At 37.0% G+C, this 13,774-nt stretch overlaps 1 protein-coding gene across 1 annotated transcript in view; it reads left to right on the top strand.

Moving 5' to 3' along the window:
- The window catches only part of LOC134156557 (collagen alpha-1(XXVIII) chain-like), a 32,431-nt gene extending 19,180 nt beyond the window's left edge, over nt 1-13,251 (top strand). Inside the window, exons 23-36 of the mRNA XM_062604670.1 lie at nt 238-306; nt 2,279-2,347; nt 3,468-3,536; nt 4,210-4,278; nt 5,284-5,352; nt 6,015-6,083; nt 6,929-7,009; nt 7,869-7,904; nt 9,053-9,089; nt 9,222-9,779; nt 10,446-10,681; nt 11,259-11,349; nt 11,428-11,517; nt 12,925-13,251. Of these exons, the coding sequence (XP_062460654.1) occupies nt 238-306; nt 2,279-2,347; nt 3,468-3,536; nt 4,210-4,278; nt 5,284-5,352; nt 6,015-6,083; nt 6,929-7,009; nt 7,869-7,904; nt 9,053-9,089; nt 9,222-9,779; nt 10,446-10,681; nt 11,259-11,349; nt 11,428-11,517; nt 12,925-13,130 (1,749 nt within the window). The 3' untranslated portion in view covers nt 13,131-13,251. The remainder of the gene's footprint in view (nt 1-237; nt 307-2,278; nt 2,348-3,467; nt 3,537-4,209; nt 4,279-5,283; nt 5,353-6,014; nt 6,084-6,928; nt 7,010-7,868; nt 7,905-9,052; nt 9,090-9,221; nt 9,780-10,445; nt 10,682-11,258; nt 11,350-11,427; nt 11,518-12,924) is intronic.
- Nucleotides 13,252-13,774: the final 523 nt, after the last annotated feature.

Below are 13,774 nucleotides of genomic sequence, written 5' to 3'. Positions count from 1 at the left end.
TTAACTGTATGCCAGCCTGAGATGGCCTGCCTATGTTAATTTCTTATTTTAGACAACCTTGGATATCAAAATACTTTTCTTTTTTCTGCTTTTGGTGGTTTATGCTTGCAATGGCAATAAATAAAATTAGCTATTAATTTTATATATATAAATGTGTATAACAGAAATCCAAACCCACAGTCTGTGGCTGGTGTTTATTAAGATACATAACTAGAATATCTATTTTCTTCGTTGCAGGGTGACATTGGGTTACCTGGTCTTGCTGGACCAATTGGAGAACCAGGTTTTGGGCTTCCTGGGGCAAAGGTAGCTCCTAAATTGGTAAACTAATTTCTGGCAGAACTGTGAAATAAGGCAGGAGTTCAATAAGCAACAGCAAATGGCCTAGCATGGCCAAGTGTTTGTTCATTACAGTTCTTAATGTGTTTGTTGGACAATGATGGCAAAGTATAACAATTTGCAGAGCCAGAAAACCATGGATAGTCAACCTTCCAGATTCCTAGAACCATAAGCTTTTGTGGCAGAGAACTAGGAGAAAAATTACTGGGTTTAATTAATGAGGAGTGAATACAAAGTGAACACCTGATTTATGTGTTTACAACAGTCTACCTGTAAAGCATAGCTGTTTTTTCTCAGGCAGGCTCCTTTGCTTCATTCCTAATTTTGACACAGGGAAATCCACAGACTCAAAAAAAGATATGAGTACATAGGCCAAACTGGCAATATGAGAAGAGATGCCTTAGATAATGGAAGAAGTATGTTAACAAGTATCTAATCTCTAAGGACTTCTCTCTAGCACTTCTCTAGTACTGCCTCAGGGTTGCCTAGATTCAACTTTTGTAAGCTGCTCTTCATTCCAGATGGATTTTGTTTGAACAACAAGAAAGCTGGGACATACAAACCTTTGCTTCCCAAAATAAACCACATCCCTGCAACTTTTTTTTTTAACCTAGTGAATGTTTTAGTACTTTTGAGTAGAGCCCTTATCCCTTGCTCTTTGACTGAACTGAACACAGTAATAGAAGCATGAGAAACATGGAACAATCTTTAGCCCTTTTAATGGTTTTCAAGATCCTTTTTTTTTTCACCGGGGGAGATAATGATGATGATGGAATCATGTACTTTTCTGGTACAGTTCATTTAATTCAGAGCACTTCATGTTGTCCTGTTTCTGGGTATCCCACAGGCATCCATCAACAGGAAGCAGGTCCTTTGCCAAGAGTTGCAAGTCTCTCTCCCTCAGCCTTAAGCCCCCAGAGGTCTTTCAGTTGGGCAGCACTGCATGATTCTGTGGCTATGCTCTTCACTTTTTGCTGTCTTTGTCAGTATCAGTGGTTTTGCTGTTGCTTCACTCACAGACACATATCTGCACTAAGCTGTACAAAGCAAAACCTCTTACAGTCTCACTTTTTAAATTATTTTTCATGGGCCTTTGCTTGCTACTGTTATTCATACCCATATTTTGGTATCTACAGGGACAAACACAATCATGATCATCCATCCAGTTGTAACTCTGAGCAAATCACTGCACCAGCCAGTATGGCTGGGAGGATTAAAGTCCTCTTAGTTTCCCTGGTAAATTTCTTCTTGAGATACTCCAGCTATCTGGATCCACGAAAGGAGCTTAATTGTACATCTCCAATAGGAAGCTCCTGTTATACTCAATAGCTTTAATGAGGTTCTGCAGCATTATAGGAAGATACAGATCTGAAGGAACAAAACCAGCCATGAACCTTGTGACAGAAAACAACAGTTTTAAAACTGGTCACACAAACCATTGTTGTCCTCTGCCCTACATCCTTTATCTCACCACACAAACACACAGCATGTGCAGAGCTGTGGGGGTTTCCCAATACTCTGCAGCAGTTTATCTATCTGCAGTTATAAGAATTACATAAAGCAGCTACTGAGTAATTCAGTTCCCATGCTAGACTTTTGGCTGTCTGTCAACTTGGGCTTGTTCTCCCAAAGCTGGAATAATAATAAGCATGATAAAATTATGGGAAATGCAACTGAAGTCATTCAAGACAGAGCTCTTGAAAACAATTCAAATTAGTGGCTTAGCAATGAAAGGTCCTGTAAATCCTCAGGCTATTAAATATCCCAGTTTTAGTCCAGGATTAATAACCTACACTAATCATTCAGATAGTAAAATACATTACCAGATAGATAAAATCAAAGTACAGTATATTTGCCAAAGAAGTTTCACTTTTGTGGAAAATTTCCTACTAGCAATGGTTTTGGCATTCACCCCATCTGTTTTTCCTGCCTTCACCAGGGTGACCGAGGTCTTCCAGGACCACCCGGGCCCTTTGGGCCAAAAGGAGACGGTTATCCTGGCCCACCTGTAAGTTTATAGACTTTTTTATTAATGTGCATTGGGAACAAAGAGGTGCTACACCAAAGTGCTTGCATACATGGCTGACATGCTAGGAAAGATTTGCTGCTCTAGAAGTCTAAAAAAGCTCCTTAACTTTGGAAATGCATTTCAGCATAGAGGGAAAAAGAAATCTCCCAATGAAATAGTCCAAGATCTTCCATGTCCTCCACTTCTCCTGATTACACAATGTAATATATTCCAAGTGGGGAATATTTTTTGCTATAGTATCACTGATGTTTCAATCGGTTCTCTCAATGTCTTGATGTGGGATACTGTCTTCTGCCCAACCAAACAAAATTTATTCCCAAATAGGAGAATATAGTACAGCTAAGCAGCTATGTCCACATACATTCCAGAACCACTAAAAAAGTGTTACTGTCAAAAGAGCCAGAAGAGCAAACCATCCTCAGTTCTGTTCATCAGGTTGTTGGAAGTGTGGCAAAGAATTGATCTGCTTTACAGCCGTTTACAGAGGTCTTTACTGGTAAATGTGATGAATCCCTGCAAAAAGGATACAAAAAGAAAAGGTTTCTTCCTCTCACTTCCTTGCACATGTATGCAGCACTGGCCTCATGTATCTATTCTGCTCGACAGTGTGCTCCACCAGCCCTGTACAGTAATGAACTGTATGCCTGTGCAGTAAGGAAGTCCCGGGAAGATCGCTGGCGAGAATCAGGGAGTTTAGTGACACACTACCATTTAGCTATGCTAAAGACAATGGTAAAAAGGCATGCAATTGCCACACTGAGGAATAAAAAACAATGTCAAATGGAAATTGGAATTCAGTTTATAATACTTCCTAAGATTTTTGTGCAATCCAATGAAGAATTGCTTCTGTACCTGCTTCTCCAGATCAGACTCCTCTGTCTCCAAACACATTCAAGCCTTCTGCGTGACAGGCAGCACACATGCAAATGCCACTGGCACCACGTCTGACTTATTAGAGTGGAATTTAGCCAATTGTAGACCACGGTGATACCACTAAAAGACTATATATTCAAGATACTGCCATATTAATGTTAACAAAAGCATGTAGTCAATATAGCCATAAATTAAATTTATATTCTGTATGTGCATATAATTTCAGGGCTTGCCAGGCCTTCCTGGGATTCCTGGTGAACAAGGCCCAGATGGAGTTGGACTACCAGGACCTAAGGTACAGACTTCAACTGCTAGAAAAGTAAATGCATGTGTGCACTCCACTTAATGCAGATGTAATTTCTACCCATAGGTCACAGTCAGAATACCTTTTTAATCCAGCTTTAATTTACCTGTCAGTATGTAAAAGGTAGATCACACAGATCTTCAAGTTCCATTTCAGAACTCATCCTGATGCTGACTTCAGGATTATTGGATATATACAGGCAATTAAAGGCTTGACTACAGCTATTTAAATATACTTAATGTCTCTTAAAATTATTTAGATCTTTTTATCCACTCACGTCAAACTCCTGTCTGAAGGCACTGATAGGAAAAAGCTAGAACAGTGCCAATGTGAACACATTGATTCAAATGACAGGCAGGAAGCAAAAACTTTTTCATTTTTGGTTTCAGGAACATGGAGCTCATTTTATAATATGGGAATTGTAATTCCCATGTAACTATTGCATAATTGACTGTACATGTCTTGAAGATGTTTTGACCACTGTTTATCCCAAATAACTTTCTTGTCCTGACCGCAGTATTCATGGGTTAGCATTGTTTAGACTTGCACTGTGCTGTTCAATAATTCTCCTTGCTTTGCCCCATTTAAGTAGACAGATGCTGGTATCTATAGATAAATTAAACTTTGGTATTCACTACTTATTTTTTAAAGTATCGACTTTCAGGGTGATCCCGGTAGTAGAGGACCAGTTGGTCTCCCAGGTCCCCCAGGAGATGGCCTGCCAGGGTCAAAAGTAAGCCATTTAAACAATTATGTCTCCTATCTTCTAGAATTAATTCCGTTTTTTTACTGTAAAAAGTAAACCAATAATGATCTAATAACCAATATGATGATTAATCCCTGGAAAAAAGGACGACGACATAGGCCAGGAAATAACTGTAACTATAAAAAGCAATTTTCACTATGAAACCTCCCAGATTGGAAACCCTTATACTCCTACAGCTCAGCTTTAGAAGTCTATTAATATAATGAACTGGTTTAGAATGTAAACATAAATAAACTGAACAAGGTGAAATGCAAAGATTTTTCACCATAATAATGTATTGCCTGCATAATGTGTCTTATTGGTCCCAGAGATTCAGTTCACATTTGCATGAAGGCTAGGTCCAGAAGTAACCAGTGGTTAAGCACTTCCTCAGCCAGTGTTAGTCCCAAGGACTGGCATGTGCACAGGATTCTTACAAATGAAGAAACAGAGAATTTCATGCAGGGATACTGGAATAGGTAAAATATTAATATTGTGCTATGTGGGTTTTAATTGCTTCCTATGAATAACATGGAACTGAAATATTTTCTCTAAAGTTCTTTTAAAAACTAGCTTATCAACTAGCAACAAGTTTATTTGTAATGCCGCATTAATATGTATCTCTGTAGGGCTTAGTGTGTAAGCTTAAATGAGATGAAAGATAACACAATAAGAATCCTCTCTTAAATCTTAATTCAGTCCCAAATGTCCCACCAATACAATCCATCCTTCAGTGCAACATATATCTCTATCAGCAAGGCTATTCATACTCAATGAGCATTAAGCCCTGAGTGACTGAAGTATAAACTGTATTTTAATAATCTGATAAAGGGTAAAAAGGGACTTTGTCAGCTACAGCAATCTTATCCTCACTACTTACAAGAGGGCATCAATTTGGTAGAGGACGGACAGGAAATTACATGCTGGTGTAACAATTTATTGTGGATTTTTATTATAAATATTGTATTTAACATATGCAGGGTTTCTCTCTAGGGAGCCATCGGACGCCCAGGGCCACCGGGTGCTCTGGGACCTCCTGGTGAAGGTATTCAAGGAATTAAGGTAAAAGGACTCTATCTTCAATATTTAAGCTGTGTTGAGTGGTCAGTCTGAGCAGCAAAGTGTTAAAGAGATTTCACATTTTTTCTTTTATGAGGAGAGCCTCAGGCTAGAAAATGAGAAGGAAACATGAGCACCTAGAAAGTATGTTCTGTCACTACTGCTGTAAACAAGAAGCCCAAGTACATGCAAATTGAGGAATGAGGAAGCAGGGGCATCTTTTATCAGTGGAATATAGCCTTATAAAATTAAAAATGCCATTTGCTCTTCCCCAAGTCTCATGCCCACAGAGGCAATGTGAAGTAGTTCTGTAAACTACTACCTATGGTAGAGAAAGAGTCTCTATCCTGAATCTATGTGCAATATCAATTTTTCCCAGATGACACAAACTCAAGACAGAAATAAGAAAGGAGAAATGATAACAAATAAAACAGGATAGAAAGGGGGAACAGGAGAATTAAAACTAGTAATGGTAATGGAGTTTTTCAATATAGATCCTTATGACACATTTGAGAAATGTAAGTTAACTCAATAAGCTGTTGCCCCAAGTGTATCAAGACACTTGTTAAAATGCAGTTTGAAATACCTTTTCTTTGAAATTTAAAATCAATGCATGATGAATGATTAACACAAAGGATTAATATCACTACCCGGATTATCATCAGGGGGAACAAGGAATTCAAGGAATGCCAGGACCAAGAGGCCCCCCTGGAGAAGGGCTTTTGGGACAGAAGGTATGATACCTAAATCAGAGATGAAGTCCTAGACTAAAGCCAACATACTAAAAATGTTCATTGCAGTCAGCTCTCATTGAGGGTATGTGAGTTCTGTGAGAAAGGAATGGGGATTTGGGAAAACCCCAGTAATTCACGTGATTCATATTTTAATATTTTATACCAGCATCTCTTTCAGTGTTGCTTATTTTAATATCATATGAGGCTTACCTTCTACTGCAACTTGACGAAATACTGATATTAGATCTAAAATCGGTGTCTTTGTTTTAGCCACCCACTTTGGAAAATCTGGGGACTACATCAATGTTAAGAAAATGAGAAATATGGTTGGAATCAGCTTTTGGATGTGATCATACCAGCTCAGAAAGGCTGTATGAAGTCCCATAACCTACTGAAAATCAAACCAGGAGGCACTAATTCATCTGTTTGTTATTCCAAACACCTTTTCTGGGCCAAAAGGTTTCTCAGAGTGACCTTCCCATTATTCATTCCAATTACATGCTTGTCTTTCTTCTCAATTTCCTTACTGTTATCTTGTTTTTCTCAGACACAGATAATAGCCATCATGCAATATCCCATGAAACAGCTCTGTCTGCATGTACTTGTTTGAGATGGTTTAATGTTCAAACTGTGTCTGTTATTTTTCCTGTTAAAATGCTTAGCCAATACTACAAGTTATTCACAAAATTCACAAATACCAATTGATTTAAAGAATGTCCAAAAAAGATTTCTAACTCATGTCAGAAGCTAAAGGTGAATTCAACAAGGGCAGCTAGAGAGAAATGTGCAAAGTGTAGTAAAAACTGACATACACTTTCTGTCTGCTTACCAACATGGTTTTAAAGGGAGATCGAGGAGCTACAGGTGAAAAGGGGAAAAAAGGAGAAAAAGGTGATGTGGGTGACCCTGGATTATCTGGAGAACCTGTGAGTAACGCAAGTTTATCATGTCTGTTTTCTTAAACTGCTTAAAAGTGAAACTGTGGTTGGTGTGCTTGCTATGTAACTACATACGATCTGAAATACTTCATAAACTGAAAGCATGAAAACTGTTTAAAGCATAGAAAAGACATTTCCATGCTGAATACCACATTTCCCAGATAAATATCCCATTTCCCACATCTTGAGAAAGACGTGGTCTCTTTCTTAAGGCAGTGAAAGACAACTGCCATGTTTTAAGACAAAACTATGCAATTCTATTCCATGCCTATCAAGTAACTGTAGCTTGGACCCTCCCTCAAAGCTGATGAACAGATGAAGGGAAGCAAAACAGTAACTTCTGCTGAAGGGCAGGTCCCCAAAAGCTGGAAAGCAAAATGAAGTGCCTGTCCGTTATGATATTTGCATATTATTAAGCAGGGATACATAAACACCATTGCCATTCTTGCCCTGACACTGGCTCTATTAGACTCATATATGATGAAGCAGAACTCTGATCATTCATACCTGGTTTCAGGCAAGTATACAGTAATACCTCCTTTCTTCAGAAAGGAAACAAACACAACATGGCAGACATGAAAGCTTTGCACAGATTATCCGTTTCTAATGTGAACTGACAAACAATGATCCAGTGGGAGATTGAGGTCATCCAATTCCCATGAAAACCTCACCACCTTAGGAGATTGTAGATATTGCACGCACAAGGTAATACCACAAGAACATGATTCTTCTAGCCAAAGTTCTTATTGGCCAAGTATTATTCTAATAATGGTATTGATGAAGTCATATTCTGAATTACAGTGTTACTAACTAATTGCAGTAGCTTAATTAACAATCACTGTTGCAGGGCAAAACTGGACCAAAGGGAGAGCAAGGCCTAACAGTAAGCAAATTCCATTATTTAAATCCTATTACAGCAAGATATGAACAATAGACAATACTTTCAGATTAAATGTATCCTATGTTAATTATTTTAGAAAGAGCTTTCTGACTTGACGTTTTCTCAGTAATAATATAGAAATAAACCATGCAAATATTTCTGACTTCTTTTCTCATCTACTTTATGCAATTTAAAATTCCTGATGATGTTAGGTGTTTTTTCTGTTATGTGTTCTTTTACAGTTAGTGATAGATGACCCAGGTGTGCACCTGCTGCAAGAAAGATTTTTTTCTTTTTAAGTATTTGAGAGTCTAAAGAGCAAAGATCTTCAAACCTGTCATGGTCTATCACGCTAAAAACTTAGTTACATTTCTGCTAAGCCTGAACTGCATCAGACCCAAATTCAGTGAAGCATGTCAGTGAGTATAAAAATACTACTGAAGTTTATGATGGAAGCTGAGCAGCAGTAGCAAAAGGCTGTATTTGAAATACTGACTCAATGCCAAATGAGTCCTGTCATGCATTTAAAAAAAAATATAACAAATGATTGCTCTAATAATGAGAAACACTTCGTTTGCACATCACAGAAGCTATCACTTCTCTGAACAGACAGCTCTGGTGGCAGCAGCTTTTTTTTTTTGTGCTGCTGAAAGCTGGGTAATACAGTGGGCCGGATACATCAGGGTTCACAAATCCCACTTCCATTCTATGTTGCACTCTCTTTCATATGCCAGCTCACTACAAGCAATATGCTTCCTGAAACTGGGTCTATTTCTCCACTCCCAATACATTTAAAGGCATATCTATATTATTCAGATGCTAAAATATGAATGGGTACTGACTTTAAGTTTTAACATGAACAAAATCATCACAAAACGTTTAAAGTAACGGTAGTTAATTATTTTAGGTAGAGGTATTACTGAGATGTCAAATTAATGACTCTTATATGCCATATAAAATAGTTCATTGTAAATTGTGGGACTCATGCCAAGCTTGGAAGGTCAGGTTTGAAAGTTAAACAGTAAGATTTTTTTTTTTTAAGTCCCTGTAGAATGCGGGTATTTATTATAAACAAAATCTTTGGTAGTGTCAATATTGCAGCTATTTTGAAAGATGTAAATTGTAAAATACCTTATATTTTTCATATCCAGAGAGAAGATATAATTAAATTAATTAAAGAGATATGTGGTAAGTACTCAGGAAATTCTTAATTGCAGATTCTATTTTTTTTTTTCTCTGTTACATTTACATTCTTCTCCTTTCCAAAAGGATCCCAAGTCCAGTCATCATGATCTGTTTTGTTTTATTTTTCCTTTGCAGGTTGTGGTATTAAATGCAAGGAAATTCCTATGGAGCTTGTACTTGTGATTGACAGCTCTGAGAGTGTGGGACCAGAAAATTTTGAGATTATCAAAGACTTTGTAACTGCTTTAGTAGACAGAGTAACAGTAGGCAGAAATGCTACCAGAATTGGCCTGGTGTTATACAGTTTAGAAGTTCGGCTAGAATTTGGTCTCAACAAGTACACAACTCAACAGGATGTTAAGCAAGCAATTAGAAAAATGCAGTACATGGGAGAAGGCACTTACACAGGAACTGCTATCCGTAAAGCAACCCAGGAAGGATTTTTTGGTGCTCGAACAGGAGTGCGAAAAGTAGCGATTGTGCTAACAGATGGCCAAGCAGACAAAAGAGAAGCTGTAAAACTAGATATTGTCGTTCGAGAGGCTCACGCAGCGAACATCGAAATGTACGCAATAGGGATTGTAAATACTTCAGATCCAACACAGGCTGAGTTTGTGCGTGAACTAAATCTGATTGCTTCGGATCCGGACAGAGAACACATGTATCTCATTGATGACTTCAATACCCTTCCAGGTGTGTTCACTGCAGTTTTATTCTGCTTTGTATCTGATGCTTCTCAGAACGGGGCAGGGTGAGGGGAATCATTATCTTTGTGGACATGTTATGTTTTGATAATGATCAGGATTAGTTACAAGGTGCAAAGTAATAGGAACCTAGAGATACAGATTCTCTCCTTTTGAGGAGTTACACTAAAGGGCAATGATACATCACACCAATAGGAGGATGTCATCTACAGTGTAAGAAAACATCTGCATAAACTAACTTTCTAAAGCAGAATAAGTGCACTATAAATCTTCTGGACTGGAAACCAGAATAAAACCCACTGGAGTAAATTCTACTTAATCACTTCTATTGGGAAATAACCTATTTTCATTGGGTTATTCACATGAGTAAGGCAAGCAGTTATTTTCCCACTACCAACTAGTAGTTGTTACTAAGCTCAGATAAATCTCTCTAGGTAAGTTCATTGTATTTTGTACCATATAGAGGACTTACAGGCTGGTCAATTTGTGAAATATAAAAGCCACAGTCCAGAGAACATGGAATAATCTTAGATGCATATAAATAATCCAAAGGAATACTGGATTACATGTGTATTATTTATGCATATAAATAATCCACAAAGTACATTGCATTTCTCAGTATGATGAGGTTTTTACCTTTTTTTTTTTTTAACAGCTCTGGAATCCAAATTAGTCAACCAGTTTTGTGAAGATGAACATGGTACCTTAATATACAACCGTAATGGAAATGGTGCAAGCCTAAGTGGGCAGTCTTTCCATTCAGTATCTTCTTTACAGTACATACTTCAGAACAACAATGTTAATAGACAGTCTCTTTCAGCACAGACACCTGGAGTATCTACAGTAGAAAGTCCTCTGAGTCCTGCTGATCTTCCTCAACCGTTAGCTCCGGTATGAAAACTCAGCTTTAATGAGCAAAAGTTTTATTGATGTTTGTATATATCCTTCTCTGTTGCCTGATGTAACTTTCCTTCTACTTTTCTACAAGACAGGTATTATAATAGCTTCCTTAACTTGGTATGCTTGGAACTGGTTGTCCCATGTAAGAGTTCTGATGTTGCATACAGGCAGTTGTCTAATGGCTATAATTTATTCCTGATACTGTTACAAGGATTATTACTCCTGTGTTTAATGCAGTAATATTTGTGGCACAGTGTGAAACATAACATTATTAAAATGTAATTACACTGTAATAACTAAGTCTAAGAACAGTAATTAAACTCAACTGCAGTCTATATTTTTAAGTTTATAAATAAAATTCTGTAAAGGTCAATTAAAAATCATATATCGCAGGTTTAGGATTGACAATTCTCCTGGTAAACCAGCCAGGTGAGGTTAAAATCCTGATTCTTAACACTGAAATCAGGGAAGGAAAAACATTAGAAAACCTTTAAATGATGAAGGGCTTGTTTATTTTGAGACATTTCACAATATCTGAAAAGCAAAGAAAATTAAATGCTTATTTCAGACCAAAGTACCTCCTGTAGTAGTGTATGAAGCCTACGAAGAGGAACAAGAGGAGGAGGAACAATCATCCTTGCTGACAGTGGACACTGGAGGTACTTTTATCATCATTCATTTCTTCATTTTTGGCTGGTCAAAAATCAGTGTCTCATTCTGTTTCTTTTTGCCTGCAGCTGCAGTACCATTATTGCCATCTAAACCATCATCATCAGACAAAGTGATGACATCATCCCTTTCAACCGCAGGGCTCATACCAAGAACAGGTTATAGATCATAACTAGTTTTTCATTTTATTGCCTTTTCTCCTGATACTAAGTTTTTTCCTAAAGCTTTAAATCAGAGTAATTTTGTTCCACACTCTTAAAACTTCATGAGGCCAATCTGTGGAAGAGAATCCGTATCAGGATTTTATACAGATCTAGTTGCAGTTTTTGTCTTCCGAAATTCCAGATCCCACTGCTCCACTTAGAGTAAAAGCAAGGTCAACCTGAGACAGAACTCATAGACGACATTAAAAAAAAAAAAAAGACCATAGTGCTAACTAACTGAGGTGGGCCAGTGAGCAGGTAATTTGTCAGCCAAGAAGGGGCAGTCTATGGAGACGGGAGGCTTCATTAAAGACAGAGAAGATAATGATTTCAGAGTTGAACAGGAAGAATAGTTTTCTCATTCACAGGAGAAGAAGGAAAAATGGCGTTTAGTCATTTGAAGGAAATTATAGTAATTAGCTCACTGCTCAAAGGATTATTTTCATATGAAATGTCTAAATGTGTTCATCATTTGGGGGATTCATACCAGTTCCAGTAATAGTCCATTATGATGGGAGCAACAGAAGAGAGCAGTAGAAACATATTCCCATTTCTTAGGAACATGGGCATGACTATTATTCTGTCTCTGGCAATAACTTTTATTTTTTAAAAATGTGGTGTCAAGATACTAGATTCCAATGCAAAATTGATGTCACAATATTAAATTTGAAGGAAAAGTGTTTTCCGTCTCGTAGAATTATTAAAGTGAGTGAGACTAGATTAGGATCACAGTCCTCTAACGCCTACCTGTAGGAATCATTAGACCAAGAAACTTTACATTCAAACTTAACTAAGTATCTACATAATTACTACCATTGTATAAGTAGCACAACCATCAACAACTAGCACAAAATGAAGAATAAACTTTTATATTCTTCTCACTATACTAATGCCTCTTCCTCCACACCACAAAGAGAACTAATGTACTGAAGCAATGTACTGCAGAAGGATGATGGTCATAGTTGTGGTTTGAAAATAGCAGATGCAACAAGCTTACAGCTCTTCAGCTTACATTTCTGGGTTGCTCACAAGACTGGTTGCTTATAATTAGATTTTAAAAATCAGATTTCAAAACTGTAAGATTCATATTGTTTGCTCTTCTTGTATGTGGAGCTATAATACTATTATTTTTGGAGTTACTAGAACCATGCCAGTAAAGAAATGGTTTATTTGACCTACTAAAATGCACTTTTAACTTGCCTCCAATGATAACATCTTTAGAAGCAAAAGTGAATCTCAAACTGCTATATACATTAGCAGAAAAAAATAAAATCAAATCAGAGTTTGAAAGTTAAAATCTATGTAATACAATTTGACTCTTACAAACTGAATTTTTTCTATTCCTTTTTTCCTTTATTTCAGACATGGACCTCAGGTGCAAGTTAAGGCTGGATCAAGGGCCATGCCGTGTTTATATCATAAAATGGTACTATGATAAACAAGCCAATGCTTGTGCTCAGTTTTGGTACGGTGGCTGTGGTGGAAATGGAAACCGCTTTGAGAGTGAAGAAGAATGTAGAGAGGCTTGTGTATTTTTTGCTGGAGGTAGGAATTTATCTCTACATTAACAAAGCGCAAGTTAAAGATATTGATTGTTTGGGTTTGTTATCAAGTATCCAGCATGGTATGTAAAAACAAACACACTGATTTAAAGAATATTAACATTCTGAAGTCATATGCTCATTGATTAAAAAAAACGTATACCTGTGCGAGATCACTTAAACTCCTTTTGCATATCATATGATGTAGTCTTTATGGAACAAACAGCAATTTTTCATCAGTATCAGGAGTACAAAATTTCCTTTTTACTTAGATATAGTAAGGCCAGTATAGCATTTGTTGTAGTAATTACCCTTCTTTAGATCTTTAAATACTACCATTGTATAATCACTAACTATACTTCATTTAAAATTATATGGCTTTTGAAAGAATTTTTGGTCATTAAAATGATGTAATTTATTTTCTATTACAGGCATCTGATGTTTGGCATGAATACTGCAATGAAGATTTCACTTTTTTAAAGCACAAGTATTCCCATAAATCCTATTTTAATACTTCAAGCATAAATTACCAATTTCCAAATTATTTGCAAAGTACTACTCAGAACATACAGCAAATATAAATATAAAACATAAATACAGCAAATGCATCAACTTGTGGCCTGTGTGCTCTCTGGGTCACAAGATGGGAAGGTGGCTCAGCAGCCCACCTT

This window comes from Pezoporus occidentalis, unplaced genomic scaffold (assembly GCF_034315485.1).
Source record: "Pezoporus occidentalis ecotype Australia unplaced genomic scaffold, CSIRO_AGI_Poc_V1 ctg88, whole genome shotgun sequence".
In the NCBI taxonomy this organism is placed as follows: domain Eukaryota; kingdom Metazoa; phylum Chordata; class Aves; order Psittaciformes; family Psittacidae; genus Pezoporus; species Pezoporus occidentalis.
This window is presented reverse-complemented; position numbering and strand designations above follow the sequence as displayed.